At 36.9% G+C, this 20,117-nt stretch overlaps 1 protein-coding gene across 1 annotated transcript in view; it reads left to right on the top strand.

The window, feature by feature from the left end:
* LOC143187524 (KICSTOR complex protein SZT2) overlaps positions 1-20,117 on the top strand; it is a 155,056-nt gene that overhangs the window by 46,078 nt on the left and 88,861 nt on the right. Inside the window, exons 5-8 of the mRNA XM_076391738.1 lie at positions 7,140-7,360; positions 11,790-12,174; positions 12,819-13,068; positions 13,374-14,114. Coding sequence (XP_076247853.1) covers positions 7,140-7,360; positions 11,790-12,174; positions 12,819-13,068; positions 13,374-14,114 — 1,597 coding nt within the window. The remainder of the gene's footprint in view (positions 1-7,139; positions 7,361-11,789; positions 12,175-12,818; positions 13,069-13,373; positions 14,115-20,117) is intronic.

Here is a 20,117-nt window from a genome sequence, read left to right as displayed (position 1 = left end):
AAAGGTGACATTAGTCATGGCGGAAAGACCTTTGAGATTGCAATCATTTGAAAATAACGAAGATTCAGTTTATGGTGATTAGGTTGTAAGTAGTAAATTAGTAGACACGCAGATGGTGTAAAAATGTTTCCATTATTCGCAACGGCAGTACTTGCCATAAACGATTCGAAGAGCGTGTTGTGTATTACCGTTTCGACATTCGAGGACTTTCTGCCTTTTGTGATCGGCGACGTCGCCCGATCGCCTTAGTCACGTGCGGGCAGGGCGGCTATCTAATTGACTTGTATATATTTCTGGTCTGGTCCACCATGGCCTGGTGGTCGCTACAAGTTTGACTCCAGTTACACTTATTGTTTCCCTATTATGGTTCTACTATGACGTGGCGTAAATGCACGTCACAAAGCTGATTCCTTTCCGCAGAAAGAGTGGTACTTTAATGCGTACCACCTGCAATTATCGGATCTAATGTTACCCTGGATCAGTGACCAGCGATGATATCGTTGGTGGGAGTGAGCTGGCAGTCCTTCCAGACCTATCATATCTGGAAGGAAACGCTTCTAAGGTTAGAAGGAGACGGACGACTCACCTGAGGAGGTGAGCATTAGCTCTACCGGGGTTATGTGGGGATAGACCGAGCAACAGTAAAGTGGAGGTTAAATAAGGATGGCTACTTCGTCACGTGCCGGGACATATTCCCCAACGCGAAGAGCGGTGGCTGCTTTACTACGGGCACCACATTGGCGGGAGAGGGCAACGAGGGAATCCTAGAGCCTGGAGCAAATAGTCACCGTTCCAGGATCGTTGCCGTGACTCAGTCGTGAGCCGAATCAAAGCTCCCCCTAATCATCGATCCAGATCCATAAATCATCCCTGGGGATTGGCTACGACATGGCGTCATTTGTGTAAAACAATTGGGCAGGTTGTCAGGAAGCGTATCGGAGCGATAATACTGACGATCGCGGAAGTCTTGTACTTTTTCGTGTATGGGATCTCTGGGCAACAATATTAAGGTAAGTGCTTCCTTTCAACTTTTTCGACGAATTTTCTGACTTCGGTTAACATCTGGTGGATATCTCCCTCCGCAAACGGGTTTCACTGGTCACTTAAAGTCAAGGCGCAAGAAGCAATTCGGTTCTCGTGAAGCAAGGATTTTCTTTGGGCCTGCAGACTTCGACGAATGTCGACGCTCCGTCTCTGAACGTATCGATATTTATGCGTTGATCAAACTGATTGTAACGCGAAACCGGTATCGAGTAACGCCTTGGGGTTACCTTCCCGTATTGACTTGCATGAGTATTGCGTATAAAATACATTTTATATTACATCAGACGAAACTATGCGCTGACTGGAGTTCTTGCCGTGAAAAAGCTGGAATCTGCAATTGCTTCGTCACTTGCCGTCTCAAACGACCAACACTGTTTCCGCGGTTCTAGTTCATTTGGGCTGTGGATACATCCGTTTTTCGTGCTGACATCTTCGATACCAGCCTAAAATAAATCAAAGGCACGAGAAAGGTGCGAGGCGAATTTGCACGATCGTTTGGGATTGTTCACGGTTCGACACGAACGATCATATCGCCCTACACATTTCTTAAATTATGGCTGTGGTGGAAGTACTATACAATGTAGCGGCACTGTTACAAGATAATAAAATAAAATGTCTTCATCTTAAGATGTTAAAGCGTTCATACATGGAAATGTGCACAGACTGGGTCCATTACCTAAGTGTAAATTAATTTGGGATTTGTAAGCAGTTAAAGGTTTTCGGTGCTGCTTGGTTCGAATTCAAACTAGAAAAGTAATTAAAATATTTTGTAGACGTAGTAAATATAAATTCATAGGTCGAACAAATGTAGTAGCAATTGTTTCTTCTTTCATTAACGAAACTATGTGGTGATTTTATTTAAAATTTTTTTGTATGTTTTTATTGTATGTTCAACTAACTATAATATATTCCTGGCAAAGATTCTATTACATATTTTGCTTATATCTATCCTTAATTACAATGCTGCCCGGAGTACTTTGGTCAGTGTATCAGTTTCAGATAATCTGAAACAGTTAAGTAAGGCGGGATTTCATTTATGCATACGTAGTTATAGTTTGACGAAGTATAATAAAATAATAAAAAGACAAAAACATTTAAGAAAATGGCGACTTGTGAAATCTAAGTTCTCAGTTTTACTTTGAAAATGAACCGATTTTTTCGTAAGGAAATAAAAGTACAGAACGTATCACGAACCTTCTTCATCAAACTATAGATAGATACTTTCTTAATATACAGTAAAAATTTCAAACCGATTGATCGAATAGCTTTTTTAAAATCATGTCAACCAACTGCGAGAAAGTTATTTTGAGAAAAACACGTTCAATGTTTTCAGTACACTTTACTGACGTACATGAACTACTTACGATTAATAAGCTATACCAGGCCCATATAGCAAACCATCCTTGTCTTCGTAGAATTTATTTTGTTTCAGTTTTTTCATTCTGAGCTTCATACGAGCTTCTTTTGTAGCTTGAAGACCACCGATCTGGCCGATCTGTATTCGTTGTATCCGTTTTCTACTGTTTTCTTCTTCAGTACATCAAATACAGTTTTTGTGCCATAGTAGATTTTGTTTATTGTAGCGTAATATAAATTACTACTCATTCTTTTCGATAAATCCATGAGGCCATATAATAAATTAATGCCTTCTTTGTGAAGTTCCAACATTCTCATGACCAATACAATTTTCATATTTATTTCGTATCATCTGTCTACAGTCGTAGAACGAGTTTATGTATTCGACACTACATTTACATTGTACTACTATTTTGAATCTTAGTCCACTAGTTCTAGACTCACTAAAAGTTACTTATTCTGTACACTTTTTACAAGTGACGAGTTGAAAAATTGTAGTAAATACAGACAAGAAAACAATAATTCGATAACCATGCCTTGGATTTCCTGTAAATTTTTCGTTATGCGCTGACGATAATTCTTTTGCCGTTGTACTTGCAAATGTTTTCGCTTCTTGCAAATGTATGTTCTCGGTAAGTTTTCTTTTTTTCGGTCTATCAGTACGAGAAGAACTTTCTCTGAACTGTTTTCTGTTTATGATTTTTTATTGGATGTATCTATCTTAGTCAAAACTTCACGGAATCTAAAGTGATTCACTTGCCAAAATTTTCGAATATATATAAGGCCTTCTTCTGCGCGCCGGGACAGCATACCACTTATAGTGTAAAGAGGCGGGGTAAGACTCTCCGAAACGCGAATTGCAGCTCTTACAAATGCAGACTGATTGACTGAGACGGTTTTCCATTACGAACGACGCAGGCTTTCGTGGAAGTCCGTTTCGTTTGTCACGCTTATATTCTGAAAACATACACACTTCAGACTCTCTAGTGTCGCGATCGAATGTCAACAACGCAGCAGGGCGGAACAGCATATACATACGTGCGCTCGCAACAACTTCGGCAGTTTGACGAATTTCAACTTAAAATTTTACATATATGTTGTTAGATCTTAAACTATAAGATTCCACTAAAAAAAATCAACTTTTTTTACCCAATGAATGAGATTCATTCCCTTCCTTAATTTGAAGATCAATTATCATGTAACTGATTGTGAGTTCGATTCGCGTTTGTTAGAATCGCTGACAACAAGGATCTAACGGGGTCTGGGTGAGGTAACTCGGTTCGGGTTTCGCAAAGAAAATGTACGCTATTAATTTACTTTGTCTGTCTTTAAAAGAACTGACGTTTATTTTAAATTTCACCCAAAACGGGAAGGGAGACGGTTCCGGATCGAATGCTCCTGGGGCGGTCGGTGTAGTCCTAGTACGGGGCCCTCCTTTTCGTGGCGGTCAGCGACACTGGCGTCTGGAAAATAGAAGAGGTGGCGAAACCGCACCAGTTAGCTTGCGAATAAGTCGCGCTGGACCATATTCTGCCGATTCCAGGCCTCGACGACGAGCCTATGTGGAGGGGAGAGCAGTATCTTGCCGTAACACTAAGGTACTGCAGTGGACTGTATAACTGACGTCTCTTTGCATTGAAGAAATCGTCGGTAGGCAAACGTACAGAAAGGAGAGTCCTCTTTTCTACGTGTAACTCCTTCACGTACAATTTCTTTTCGTAATATTATCACCTTTGCTGCCGATCTAAAACGGGTAACTATCTTAAACTGGCAACCGTAAAGCTCCCATTGAGCGAACATAGACGTCTCACACGATGGTGCATGATCGGTTACTTGCGAAGAATCCTCATCACGTATTACCGCGTAATCGGCAACGAAGTTATTGTAAAAAGTATACGAGCCAGACTCGTCAAAGTATGCCAAGGGGTTAATGCACCTTACAATAAGGCTTGCCTCGTATGAATCACGGTTTGCACGGAGATTGGCGAGCGTGGAGACACACTATAACTAGCAGAGACTAGTCCTGGTGACTTGTCACCAGGGCCGTTCACCACAACGTGTGCATCTATGCATCACACGTGGGCTGCTGCTAAACGTGATGGTAGATGCCGGGTAACGGAGAGGTGACACACTTACGTTAACTCTCTCTGTTTTGTGCCGCCAATCAGTGTTCAACCAAGGAGTGTTCGCTGATTGCTTCTCTAACGAATAGCAAACTCAGGGAATCAGGGAAACCGCTGACTCCAAGAGTGAGTCAGTCAACTCTCTCTTTCAGGCTCTGATGTCTCCACTAGACGTCGGGCCTGAGATTGTAGCAGCTAATTGTTCGAATGTCAACTGTAATAGCTGAAAAACGAATCATTCACCGAATGTACCGTGTCTGTTATTAGCGCAACTGAATCTCCTACCGAAGGCAATCTTCGATCGGTCACGTATGCTAGCCGACAACGGGTTTCGCGGACGAAACAAAGGTTCGATGTATCACCGCTTTTAAACAAAGTTCTTTTAAAGAAGATTTCCAGATCTTTTGGCTGTTTGACTTTGTTGTTTATGTATCGATCAAAATATTACCAATTTGTGCGCGAAGAAAGTACATATTTAATACCGGTCTAGGTTACTTGCCTGCGACCGTGCTCACAAGCAGCACGACTGATCTAGATCCAATATTAGAATCAACTTTCATGCACCGTGCAGTAGACCCCAAATGTGTGTTAACAATTGATTCATTATACTTTTATATCATACACAGTCTTGTCGAGTTGTCCTGTTAATCAAAATCTTGTTGAGCGTCCGAGCGAATCTTAACAGCGATATGCAGTAATTTTTGTTCGGTGCTGTTTAAAATAGTTTCTTTCACTGTGGTCCTTATGAACTCTTTCGACGCGAAGTGCATTTCCAAGGCACGCTTTGCTTATTTTAACATTGAAAATAATGTTTGTACAAGGTGTTTACTTATACGTAAATAACATTTTAAATAGAATATCGAATCAAGGGTATATATAAAAGAAGGAGAATAGAAGTTTTCATGAAGATTAGAATATTTTAAACCATATGTAATAGGTAATTAATTAATTACGGAAAATGAGTTGTATGTACAGGGTGTAAAAAAAATGAATGGTCGTGGCTTTTAGGGATAAAAGTAGACTTCTGAATCGGTGGACATTTAGAAAAAGGTTGTCACAAAATTGTTTACAACAATGAAAAGGATTGTTCAATTTTGTTCCATAAATGTGTTCTATGTGTCGAATAAAAAAAGAGTTTAAAAGCATGGTTCGAAAACGCAGCGTTTAGGCACTATAAAATTGTTAACATATACGCAGGAATGAGAGTGCTGGCGCCACTCACATAGAGCCTAGGGCGTACTTGGCGCATACAGGCATGTAGAGACCGTCTACGCCGTCCACTGGCGTATGCTACGCATTGTTCTACACCAATACGTTGCTGTGCACAAGAGAGTAATAGATGTTTCGCCAATTCGTTGCTACACATTCCCGTGCTCTCGATACACACACATTCACGCATATTCGTTTCTCTAATTCTTTACAATAGTTTAAAACAACAAAGAAATGGCCATGAATATATTAATATACGGAACAGCTGAAATACGTTAACCTTCGACCAGTGAATGTATGGTTACAAATGCTCCTTATCGTTTCGTGTAAGAAACAAACGCTAATGATTCTTAAACATGTTGTAGCACTAATTGAGAATACGGGTAGGAAAGAAAAATGAAAAGAAGGTATTATATGTATTACTATGTAGTAGTTTTAGTATTTTTTAATCGTTAGTAATGCATATATATATAACACGAACAATATATAACAGTATTGCACACATTCATATCGTGTTTTGCAGTGGTGTGTTTTAAGTATGACTGTCAAATATCTAAAACAGTAAATAAATGAGAGGACACATGTTACCCTGATAATATTGCAGCGCTGACGATTCTCCGTCACATATCCTAAACGCGGAATTTGAAGGCGAGCATGATAGAGTATTGGCCGAATTGACCATTTGTACGCATTCAGTCTTGTTTAATTAACTACTCAATAAACGGAGATTTGTTGAAGTCATCCGGAGGATACTAATCCTTTTAACTGTTGAACTCCAAAGAACAATGCCGTACCTCGTCCTGCGAACCACTTCACGGGACACAACAAATTTTTAAATGAAACCCCATATTTCTTATTGCATTTTCTTGTAGCTCATATCGAGACATTTTGGAAACATTATTGCACATATATTTTACATAAGCCACTGTTGAGTTATTAACTTTCAAAATTGACGTATCGCTTACATGAGCATTACATAATGTAGTTCCGTAAACTAACGGTATTTTTAAAACCTGTTTACAGAGGTTAATTCGTTATTTTAAAAAAACATAATCGCCCTGTTTACAATTTTTGCCTATAACTAATAGCTTCTGAGATATTAGATGAAATGTTACCTACCTTCACCTTTGGTTTGCTGGTTTTCAACCCTTTAACGTGAATAGCAGCAGATTAAGAAATGCACGTGTTGAATATTTTTGGCTACGTTACATACTTATAGTGTTTCATGAAAATCGGAAACTTAAGTTTCAAGTAGTTCTGTTGTAAGTCTTTTCTAGATGAAGAAAATAGGATTATGTCTCCTTCGTTTCGAAGAAATTACAACCTGGATCGTCAACGACCTAAATTGCCCACGAAAAGATAATAGTATGTATTATTAATAAATACAATAATAATGTATATTTTCAGATATGGTAATCGTGACAGATGGTATAGTAGGGACTACTGATGTTCATGTTTTGGATTCTGTCATTCAACAGTTGCGTGCAACAACAGTTGCATGTAGTTTCGTGTGTGTGGGAAGTACATATCATCCACATTGTGCTGATGGTTTAGTTCCCTACCAAGATTTATTACGCTTCATTGCAAGAGCTACTTTGGGTACTTACATGCCTTTTACTCCATATCCTGTAAGTAATTACATAATGTTTATTTATTTTTGAAGGAAGTATTTCATTAGCAGTGTTGTTTATTAAAATTTAAATATAGGGCGATTCTCGTTTGGGGACTCAAAAACAGTGTCGCTACAAAGCATTGCATTGTAGGCCTCTTAGGTCACAATAGAGTCCAGTTGAGATGTTTCCATAATGGCATTGCCTTTAAATCCCTGAGCGAGAGGATTACTCTGTATCAATTAATTTATAATAATTGCTCTCTTGGTAGCAAGAACTTAAGAAATGGTAATTGTGAAGTGCTTTTCGAATTAGAGTCGTAACTGAAATTGGTGAAAAAAATTTTCTCAATAATTTTTTCCTAATATTTTCCAAGTCCTATATATTTATATATTCTTAAATATGAAAGCAGCTTAAAAATGAGATTGAAGAAGATAATAAGATTATACATCAGAAGTAGAATCTTTTACTTAAGTAAAATCTTGTCTTGTGGTTCTTAAACCCATTACCTTACTCTCGTGACATGTGTATAGAAGGTAAACGAGCTAAATAAGATCACCTAAATCATTCTTATTTATTATTATATTTGTTTTGTTTTGTTTTACGTTTACCAATGCATTTAATTGTGGGAAAATTTTGATGGCCCCTGATTGTTCCTGACATTGGTGGCCTGCCCATTGGAGAATGCGCGTATTTTTCGATGGGTGATCGGGTTAATGGAGCCCTAAGGTGGGAGCCCGAGTTGAGTGGTACGATAAAAGAGGGAACACGACTATAGGTATTTGAAGGTGTCAAAATACGCAGACGGATTATTTTGTAATGACTCAACGAGGTAATCGGATCTCTCGTGTACTTTTAAGTTACAAGAAAACTTATTCCTACATAATATTACGGTGAAAGGAGAAAAACGTAAAATTCTAGCCCGGTCCACGAAATAGTACAGGCATCTAATCCTTGAGCTGCCAGTTCCTGCATCCAGGGTATAGCAAGTTCACATTTTTTGTTTATTCGGCTGCTAAATAGATCTACGATTGGTCTACCAAACATTTTTACTATTTTTTCGAAGGCATAAGCTACCATTTACCAATTTCATTTTCTTATTATGATAGTCTGCCAGCTTCACTGTTTTCTTTTCACTAGAAAGATACGCCTTTCTTCCGTATATCGCCAAATTCTGTTCGCAAAGTTATGATACATGGAGAACTTAATACTTCCCCATTTTATTTTTGTATCTACCAATTCCTTAAGGATTAATTCAACTATAAAAGGTTCTAAATAGTTGACATAGTATAAGTTGATTATCTATTCCATCTGATTATCTGATTATCTATTCCATCTGTTTTGAATGCGTCAGTATAAATTTTTGCTTTAAATTCTTTTGATTTTGCTCTACTCACAGCTAACTTTATACTTTTCCCACCATTCTAAATTTAAATGTATATACTCTGAGATGATCATTCTTTTTGTTGTATTTGTGGTCGTTCATGATTACTGCAACTAATTTTTCTTTTTCAAACCTTTTGGTGTATAAGTGTACTCAATAACCGGAGAAACTAGTACAGTAATGTTGCGGATGAAATCCGTTTGGCTGGGAATTGAGTGGTGTTACTTGCGTGAAAATCCATTTGCGAATAAGAAACTTCAATTTTTCCTATTTAAATCCCTAATGTTATCCTTGTTTTTTATGGCCTCTTTGTTCTCGGGCGTCGAGCTCGAACGCGATGGTTCCAAGAATTGGTTTCACGGCGGCACATATTAAATGTGGTAGTAGGGATAATCCGCGGCTCTCGTCCGTGTAGAGTGTAGACGAAATGGCTCTCGTGTGCAACATTACTGTATATCTCAAAACTTTAATTGCGTCTCAGTAACTGAGCATACTGCTTTATGTTGTATTTTTTTCATTAGTAATACTAGTTTTATATTAGAATCTAAACGTACAATTAAATAAAATTAGCGTTAGTGTTCAGGTACTGGAACATGGTCAGCAATTCGGTCATTTATCTTAGTATATTTCAAATTATACACCGGTTTTTAGCCTTTTACTAAAGATTTTACATCTTGATTTAAGTAAGGTTTTCTGCTAATAGCTAGACAGGTAGCCCCTTTTCTGCATAATTACCTCTCAGTATTATTATATAACTATGCTGTAAAGTATTATGTAGTGCGAAAGTCAAGTATTGTTCTTATAAAAACATGCACCAGGGTATATACTCTGTTAACTTGTAAGATTTATCAATATTAGTATTGTTATCAAATTTGAAGTAAAGAATTACTAAATTTAAAAACCTTATGTTGTACTTGTGATATTGTAATACTCTTATGATTAGTAATTGTGGGGGTTGAAATAAAGTATTATATAATATAAAAATCAAGTGCTGTGTTTGATCAAAAATGTACACTATGATCTCTGTTAATTTAATGCTTCTGTGCACTTAATATTACATTTTCCTCTTGTATTTTCTGACAATTGATATTTTTAATGCTTTTAAAATCTAATTTTATTGCTTCTTCTATTACATTTGTATTAGAGATGGTTAGCGTTCGAGTTTTTAACCTGCTTTCATCTAGCCTCTCAAATTTAAAATAGTTCCATGATATGCCATATGTAGCACCGCTGTTTGATCACACACAAATAGTGGTGGTGATTTTTTCTCCCTTCCGACAGTCATTTCCCCTGCTCACCTAGAAGGTTTTATCCTTTAGATCCATGGTATCTATCCTTTAGATACCTTTGCTTCAATTCCCTTGATTAGTACTGCCCGTCATCCCTCCGATGCGATAGCATTTTTTACAACGAACTCTGCTCGTCATCCCTCGATGAAGGATTAAAACACTGGCATTATTTAGCTTAACTTGTGTGATCCTTCGTGAAATATACGCGACACAGTAGACTGCAATATTCAAGGCTAGTAACAACCTTAACAACCTATATAAAGTAAACATTACTTTATTACCCAAGGTCATTCAACATTCAACAGTACTCATTCGATCAGACTCTTGACGTACAACCTGACATCATTTCTTTTCTTCCTTTGGTAATATTCGTCGCAATATCTTTAAAAATTTTTGTTCAGTAGTACAAAATGTAAGGAATGTACATGCCACGGCTACAGGAGCGGGACTTTAAATCTCTGAATCAATAAAGATGTGTTCAAGTTACCGCAAAGTTGATCATGACCTTAAAATTCAAGGCTAGATTTGTTTTTTATTGCACTATATTCTACTCGACATGAAGATAAAAACTGTGAAAGCAACGATAGGTGAAAGCTCAACCGTTCTCTTGAAAAATTATATTAAAGCTTCGTTGAGTTCTCAAACTGATTTTATTTACAATATGTTTCGATTTCGCAGTGAAATACAAAGTGAATTACTGCTCAGAGCATTGACAAATTATTGTTGTAAATGACACAGTGATGATTGGTAATATAGTTACTGAGTCAACTATAGGATGCATTACGTAACTGAACTGAAAAGAAAATGTTACAATACAGAATAAAATGGCGTTATTCGTCCTACATTTCTGTATTACTCTTATGCATTCTTGTAGTTTGATGCATTCGCAAAATGTAACAACAATCTTTTTTAAAATATTTTATTTGCATCTAGTTTACATTTTTTTATTGGACAAACTTTTAGACAAATTTGGTACATCATTTGGTATATGTTTTACAAATTTTGGTTGTGGGGTACAGTACAGAAAGAAATTCTCTTAAACATACCAGTTGAGAAAAAAGATGTGAGAAAACATTTCTTAACAATTTCAGTTAAGATCATATGTTCTAGAGAACAATATTGCCATATGCCAGGACATTTTGGACAATTCAATTGCGGACAAGAACAATTTCAATTACGTCATAGAGGAGAAGAGTGTAGTAACCGCATGCCATTGGACTGTATTGCTTGTGGTACCTCTACTCTTCTATTTTACAAAGTCATTGAACAACAGAATGTCTCGGTACATGGCAACATTGCTAGAGAATATTTTCCAAGAAACGTCGCCAAACCATTTATATCAGGACCATTTTGGCAGTTTCATCGATGATGATTATGACTGTTACTATAATTGCGTTTCACTTAACTCATTTGTTATATCTGATATTGCTAACGTAATAGTATAAATTACGTACCTCAGAGCCTGATTAACTCAAGTCCATTTTTTCAAAATTAAGGTTTTTACATGATCTTATTGCTGTCTCTTCATGTTATTAGAATAATAGGAACTTAGTTAAGTTACGTTATAAGTGAACAAAATTGAATGGTATAAAGTATAAAGTATTTCAAATATTATATTAGGAAATGGGTAATCGCATTTGTTTTTCGGCACCCTTGAAAAATAACAAAACAGGACTTGGGTTACGTTGGCTCTCAGGTAGAGAATTATAATATTTAGCTTATGTTTATATTTCCATTAAAATATTATTACATAAAATAATTTAAATATTTACAGGGATACTTAAATGAAACTGAAATAAATAATTATCACAAAAAATTTTTATGGTGGCAATTACATCGTGAAGTTAACTGTGATTTTCTACCAGATTATTCAAATTGTCAATACAAGAACTCCTTGTTTTACGAACAGAAATCTGGAAAACTGTTGCAGAAGAAACAGATTGAAGACAAAGTCAATTGTACATTAAGTAGTTTATTATGTTGTCGCCTCCGTGAAGGTTATTTAATAAAATGGGCTAATGTAAAAGAGGACTTGCTCGAAATTTGTTTTGTACTAATATGGAAACCTAATGTTTCACTGGAGTATGTAGTAACATGCCCGTGGTCTACAAAATCATTATCTGGATCTAATACGATACAATACACAATTACCATAGAAGGTATTTATGTTTTTTTTGAAATTAAAATTGTTAGAATATTTTAGGAAAAGGTAAAGTTGATTTTGTAATAGATATTTTTAATGCGCATTTCAAAAGCAATTAAAGGCACATGTTCAGAGTATACATTTCAGAGTATACTGTCTCCAGTTATCGCTTTTCTCACCATGCGGCAATTGGTTCGAGTTCAGAAAAAGTTAAAAATTGTCTATTCTCTATGCAGTATAAGTCAATCACAAGCGATGGATGCATATATAACGAGATTTTACTGTATTTAGTGTAATGACAACAAAAGTACAGTAGAACATGACTGACAATGAGGCTTAAACTCTGATGTAATAAATGTAATAGTCTACCAAAAATAGCAGGATTAGTCAAGAGGGTAGCTCAGACTTGAGTATCATGTTAAATCGGTTCTACTGTAGCTTCACTCTGTGATTACATAGATAAAATCTCGAAAGCCAAAGCTAATTATTACAATTGATGGAAGTAGTCACCTATTTATTTTCAGTATAGGATCACTATTTCTTAGCTTGACTCTCTGATTATAAAACAGTCTGTCTATTTAAATTATCAATAGAAATACAATATTGAGAATATTTATGCAGAAAATAAAGGTTTTTAAAATGACGTAATATTGTTTCCAGCTCCTTACGAGTTCTTACATGACATTACATGTTTATCAAAGAAACCGTTAAAATCGCAATATCGACAAAGCGTTGTGAATCGCTTTTGGGCTGCTTTAACATCGTTAACAGAAAGTGATACTATGCTTGCGCATTTCAGTTGGTTTCCAGAATTTGGTTGGACTTGGTATAGCGTACCAGACACGATTAGAAATGGCATGCCTGTTTTCTATTCATCAGCTTATCCTTCGCCCAGTACAGTGCAATTGAGGTATATTCATAAACATATTTTTAATTGTAGGAAAATCTATACTAATTCCATTTTGTCATGTAGAATTATTCATTGGAATTTCTATGCTTTGTTGTCAAATACATTTGTACACACCCTAAACACCGAATCGGATTTTAGAGAGTAGGGTCAGATATCCCCTTGATTATCATTAATATGGCGATCTTGCAACTAAAAGTGATAATAATTATTGTTACATATTATAGATTAAATTTAACAAATACTTAAGCGACCATTGATTATTTACAACGTAGATATTTTTATGCAAAGATAAAATTTATTTTTAGTGACGCAGCATGTCCCCAGTTCGGACAAATTTGGCAACCCGTGGTGTCTTTGAATCCACTACAATGGGCACGTTGGATGCATACACAAAGAGTCACGTTGATTTTATCTCATGATAGACCACTACCAAGACACTTGCATCAAGCAAATCAGAGTGGTCGTTTCCAATGTGTTCAGAGTCGTCAGGCAGCTGCTGTTCTGTATGCCATGTTAAAAAATTGGGCAACATTTGTACTAGTTGAAAATCACACATACGTGCAATTTATTTACAGAGAGACAGAAAAACCACCAGTCTCATTTTCATTAATTCGTATTAATTGCAAAGCTCTTTGTGTTATCCTGAATATCGCATTTGCAGCAGGAACAGAAGGAGTTGTTCGACACAATGTTGTTGTCGATCTTTTAGATCGTCTCTCTAAACTGACTCTACCAAATAGACCAACAGAACAGAGGGAGACACCTTCATGTACAATCATACATAAATCTTTAGAAAGAATTTTAATTAGATATGAACGAATGCCGATTGATTTGAATGCAATTGTCTTTCCTGACGGAACGCAAACAAATTCAATGAAAATTACATCAATGTTTGGGGGAACTTTAAATACCAGTTTATCAAGATATTTGTTTCATAATCGCTGGTTATGGCATATAAGACGACCATTTGTACAAACCATTCCAGGAATTACGTTACCGAAATTGAATTTAATTGCTATTGCGAGAATACTATCCACAATTACGAAGTAAGTATTTTATCTTTATAATTCTTAAGCTACTATTTTCAGATCATTTAATCTTCCACAGGAAATCGGGATTATTAATATCATAAGTAGACTGCGGATATTTATGCAGATTCCTATTTTCACATACAAAATTACAGGAATGGAACCTAATTAAAGACTTGTTTCCCTCTTTAAATATTATAAAATGTATTTATCTTTCAATAATTTTTACATTTTTCCATGTCATAGAGGGTCTGCCGTTTTTTGCACATTGAAATTTTCCGTAAATGCAGCCACAAGTCCATACAATTTGAGAAAAACATCCGCAGTCTACTCATAAGTGAAATTGTACATATCTCTGACTATCCTCCGAATTTTTATTTTTGTTGTAAATAAGTTTGAGCATTCAATTTAACAAGCATGTTAAATTTTTACTATAATGTAGTAAACACAGTAATCATCTCAGAATTTTCTCAGATTTTCCATTCGGAAAATCCTAGCACACTCAAAGAATTTGACATAAAAAAGAATAACACAGATTGTTTTCGGAATGTAAGAAAGTATGTTTGTCTACGGAGTGTTAAAAATTGAGTAATAAGAATTATAGCTTCATAGTGGCGGCTAATGACAGATTTATATTCAAGTCTGTGTCAGATTTATATACTGCGTCGAAGAAACTGTTTAGATATTTCTATACAGTGTGTCTATTTTATCTGGAAGTGTGTAAATATCTCGAAAACTGTACATAAAATGGAAAAGTGTTGTAGACAAATGTTGTATGGTATTAAGGAGGACACATCGCATCGTGATAATTAATATTTAACCTTGCGTTGAAAGCCTTTTCATGATCACTTTACATTTTTTATTAGATATTCTAGCAGCTAATGTCAAAACATTTTCAAAATACTACATAGTCGTGTATTTCGCATGAGCCAATTTCAAGACATAAGACGTCAAAGTTGATAAGCGGCCAGCATTAGGGTTATCCGATGCACACTGTATTGTATTATCCTTTACATATGCGTTTGTGATTCTTCTGCATAGTTCATCCAGTTCGTTAATATTGTAATATTATTGTCCTCGACTTCTGTAAACAATTCCAGGTTTCCAATCTTTCCAACACAGTGACTACGTTCGGTGTGGTCACTGGTGGATACGGAAGAATTTCCGACTTATAATTAGTCAGTATACTGGGTTTATGTTGAGGAATGAGCGAGGCGGGTTTTATGTGTAAATTTTATTACTACTAACCTAACTTAGAACTACAAAATTATGAACTGTGTCTGATAACCTAGGGTTTACGAGCTGAGACGGCCAGGCGTTCTCGTTGCAGTGCTAACTTAATCGCGGCAGGGGTCCCCTGCCCCTGCTAGTTGAAATGAAGCCGTTGCTACACACATATTACATATTACATATTAAATGTAAGAATACCTAGCTATTGTAACAATGGTTTTGATAATGCAAGAAAAAATAGAATTAGTTCTGTTACGCGCTGACTGTTATGTATCTTGTTATGAAGTGAATGAAAAATTGCACAAACGTCATCCAGATTGACTAAAGCCTTCGCCATCGGTAGTGAAGAAAATTGTGGATGTTTTTAAGGAAACTGGAAACGTGACAAAAGGACAGCACCGAACCTACAGTTTAGAAATTGCCCAAGAACATCCATTCGAACAGAGGCAAGCAGTAGTGAATTTTCTAATTCTGTTGTCGACAGTATTGTAAAAAGCAACAAAATAAAAATCGTATAAATTTTTGCTTTGGATATCGTAAAATTTCTGGCAATGACGATTTCGTTCATAATCTCGTGATTATGCAGACAAATATGTTTTTTTATACGAGCGGAATGGTATCCAGTCAAAATTCAAGGATATAATCGACAAACAGTCCATTCTGGATACGTGAAAATAATGTTCAACACAGACAGTCCGTAATGGTATGATATGAAATTCATTATCGTTAGATAATTGGACCATACTTTTTTCATAATACAATTAATAGGGCAATTTATTTAAGATTCTTGGTAACGTACTTATTCAGTGTCTTGGAAGATATGCCACTGACGTTAAGAAACCCGTTATGGTTCCAATGAGTATGAGTTCCTCGTACGAGAACCTCCTATGAGAACCCATACTCATTGGGTTCCATTCCTCAACAGTATGAGTATGAGTATATAAAATTTATATATAACCAGTACAAGTATGAAACTGGTTATATATAAATTTTAGTAACAAGTGGATAGGATGTGACGACCCAGTAACGTGATCCTTAAGATCGTCAGACTTTTTCGCCTGTGATTTTTTTCTTGGAGAAGATTCAGATGTTGGGATGGGCCTTTTAGAACTCAAGTTGAATTATAACACATACATACATAAATAAACAGTTACGTGCATACATGTGGGTCTATATATATGTTTATTAGTATTATACATATGTATACCGTGTTTTTGAAAGAGAAGTAAACAGTAAATTGATAATTCATTTTCTAAAAAATTGGCTTCATTTAACTTGGCTCTCACATACAACTATTGGGTACTATTAAGTTTTGTACAAAATATATACATGTTTTGAACAACTATTTTAGCGAAATCGATATTATATATATTTCAATCCATTCTGACCTTTTAGTTTATTTTGCATTATATTTACAATATGTCTTATATGGATAAGGTTATGTGAATATTGGTACATAACACGAAGTAGCGTCATATTATCGCGTTACGTTACCAAGGAACGCGTTCCCTCCATTGCGACGTCAAGCGATCCTCCCTCTCTAGTCACAGTTCTCCACTACAGCTTATCCTCACTCCGGGATGAAGTAAATTCTTTACACTGGTAAATACTTTCCTGGCAAGTCTGCCATTCAACAACACCATGCCCTTGCCTGACCACGCCAAGTATTTGGGATATCTTTTTCTTGGACTTTTTCATGTACTTGGCGTAATTTTTTTACTTCTTTGAAGTTTTTCTATTGGGATCTCGCTTCTTTTAACAGTATTCTCTCGATAAATGTAAAAAAGTTCTATGTGTCAAATGTGAAAGTTTTATCCCCACTACTGAGATAATTAACTTTGAAACCAGTGGAACGATTCATGCGGTGGCACAAAGGTTCAACCGCCGAACAGTGTAAATAGGATTCGAGAGTGAATATCTATGAGAGACAATACTAATGCAACGGCAAACATTTTTTATTTTTGATTCTTTTTGCACGTAGTGTTTATCATACTTCTGGTATTTTTCTGATTAAAATGATATCAAATATAATACAATTCGGATATTTACTTATAAAATCATAACTTATTATATTTTACTATTACTGTTAATAAATTAGAGACATAGAAGTTGTTAATAAAGTTTAAAATAATATTACATTTGGAACGTGTGTATTGTGACGTAGAATTCGTGTCCTCTACACGATGAATGTACGTGTAAACAGGAAATTTGTGGCTTTCCTCCCAACAATATGTCGTGAGTTGTGAAATGCAACGCAAACAAAGAGCTTAATCTTAATATTAAGTGTGTATTGACCTCTCTGAAATATCTGTGGCGACGTTTTCGATGTGCATGGAGAAAACTTTGGGCTAGTTACAAGGTCGAGTTCGCCCTCGAGTCCTTGAGCAGACCATGTAGTAAAGCGTTGCTGATCCCCAGTTTTTCTCTGTGCTGTATCATACTCCTCCTCGGAAAAGTAAAGGTCCTAATATGTACATACCGGGCAAAGAAACTTTTAGTAAAATGGTAACAATAATAAGTGCCCTTGTGAAACCATGTGTCGAGTCAGTCTTGTATGAGCAATTGTTTCTGTAAAAGGTACAGACCTTTCTGAATAAAAAGTATTTTATTCTATATATTGCAACATGGTGGTTCGGTAACGCCATGCTCAAGCCCGAACAGTTCTGCAAAATAGGTCTATCACGGCTTGGGCTAGGTACTACTGATGGAGATGGACTGGGTTGTTCCAGGTGTAGAATGAGGAACCGTTATGGAATTTCCGCGAGAACGCCGGTCAACACTTGGTTTTTCGGTTTAAATAAAATCATATATTCTAGCGAGTAACGTACAAGTAATGTGGTCATGGTGCTTACACGCGGAATGTTCCACGACACGTGGTCGCTGGCGAAATACTCGTTACTCGTTGCTCGCTACAGGTAATCGTAGCGAGGCCGTAGGTACGATGGCTTGCAGTCCGCAGTCCGAAGGTATTTCCGTTCGTGAAAACCGTTCGTTACCCTAACCTCGTACGTGGCCGCTGACTGAATTTACGTCACAGTCAGCAGACCGAAGATAATCTGCACGCGATGCTTTGCTCCTGCGACACGGCCTGTGTCGACCACCAGGAGTCGGGCGGTATGCAGTATCGCACTCGAAATTCCAGATTCACAGATGAAAAAGTAGGGAAGCTCTTACCGCTTGTGGTTACGTCGGTGTGCCGCGCAAGAAGAAGGACGAGATTACTACTCGCGCTAGGATCTCGCTACACGGTGCTTCCGTACCAAGCCCCTGATTGGCCCGCGCGTGTTGCGTTATTTCATGGCCAATAAGTCACGCCGGCCGATCAATATCCATCGATGATTGGCAGAAACCACCTTAGTCCCTCTAGGGCTCTTTTTATGACTATGATCCCGAGAGGTAGAACCTCCAAAGCCTGCGGGTTCTTTTCGCCGCCATCTGCAACGATGAGGTGCCTGAGGCTGCGCCCTTACGCCTCTCTATTGGAGACTTCTTTCCCGGAACACTGAACATGGGGACCTCCCGCGTGACGTCGGCTGATTCCCATTACTTGGTGTGTTCATGTGCATCCATGGTGCAGCACTTCCTAAGTCAGCTCGTTGGGCCACGACAGCCTCTTCTTTATCCTCAAGGCATCGCTTCACTCCCCGGGCGGAGTGATCCTGGAGAGGCGGGTACCTGAGCCGCTCCCCAAATCCGAAGACCCGCTGTAAGATAACCTCTGCTGGCTCCGATGCTGGGCAGCCAACTCTATCCTGCGAATGGCTTCATCGCTGTTGCCGATATATCCATTACTGCTTGACGCTTGTGCGTAAAAGTAGATGTTAGTTTCACATTATATTTCTGATGGTGCGCACTAAGGACCGCTTCTCCGGAGGAAAGGTTCGGCTTTGTGACGTGCACTGATGCCACGTCACAATATATACAAACGCATTATTTTCCATATACATTACTTCATATGTGGTTATGAAATGGGTAAGGCGTACGTGAAACGTATGGTTTTTTAGAATTGTATGCCTAAAAAACCAAGTTTGTGTCTTTATAAAATGTACATAAGAGAATTTAGAACAAAGTTTATTTCCTGTTTGTTTGTATTTAATACAAAACGTTACTGTCTGTTTTTAAATTCAATATAATATGTATACAGGTTGAACAGTAGGGGTAGCAGTCCAAATCATTGTGTCGTCCTTCATACAACAACAAACATTTATAGCGTAATGATGCAGAATCACGGGACATTTTAAATTGTGACAACGTACCTTATTTGACACATGAAAGGTTACGATTTAGTGTGTAGATAGATTGACACTATGCTCTTCAATTAAGTTCAATTTCCTATAAATTATTAAAATGCACAATTTATTTATAAATTAAAAAATAGTTTGTCCGTTATACTGTTCTACGTGAATCAATTTGGTTATAATTGGTCTCATTCGAAGAAGGTGCCTTTAAAAGAGAATATTGCAAACCTGTCAAGATATTAATGACATGAGTTTTATGTAAGGTTGGAATGCCCGGTTTTCAGAAAAAAGATACGCGGTAACGATCGACTCGTACACTATTAGTGTCAAAAAAATACAGCGATGCATACATTTGGCGTTGAGTTGCTACCGTATTTCTTGATCAGATTACACTCAATTGAACTTTCTTTTTTCAAATTAATCCTTTTCAGCTGAAAATCTTGTCATATAAGGACGGAAAGTTGGTTTCCGGAAAATTATTCTTTCCCAGTTTTGTCGGTAATGTTGCCTCTTTGTCATATGTGATCCTAGCCTCCTAAAACAAGCTTTGCTA

Source organism: Calliopsis andreniformis, unplaced genomic scaffold, assembly GCF_051401765.1.
Source record: "Calliopsis andreniformis isolate RMS-2024a unplaced genomic scaffold, iyCalAndr_principal scaffold0048, whole genome shotgun sequence".
In the NCBI taxonomy this organism is placed as follows: Eukaryota; Metazoa; Arthropoda; class Insecta; order Hymenoptera; family Andrenidae; genus Calliopsis; species Calliopsis andreniformis.
Note: the sequence above shows the minus strand (reverse complement) of the source record. Positions and strands in the feature narration are given on the sequence as shown.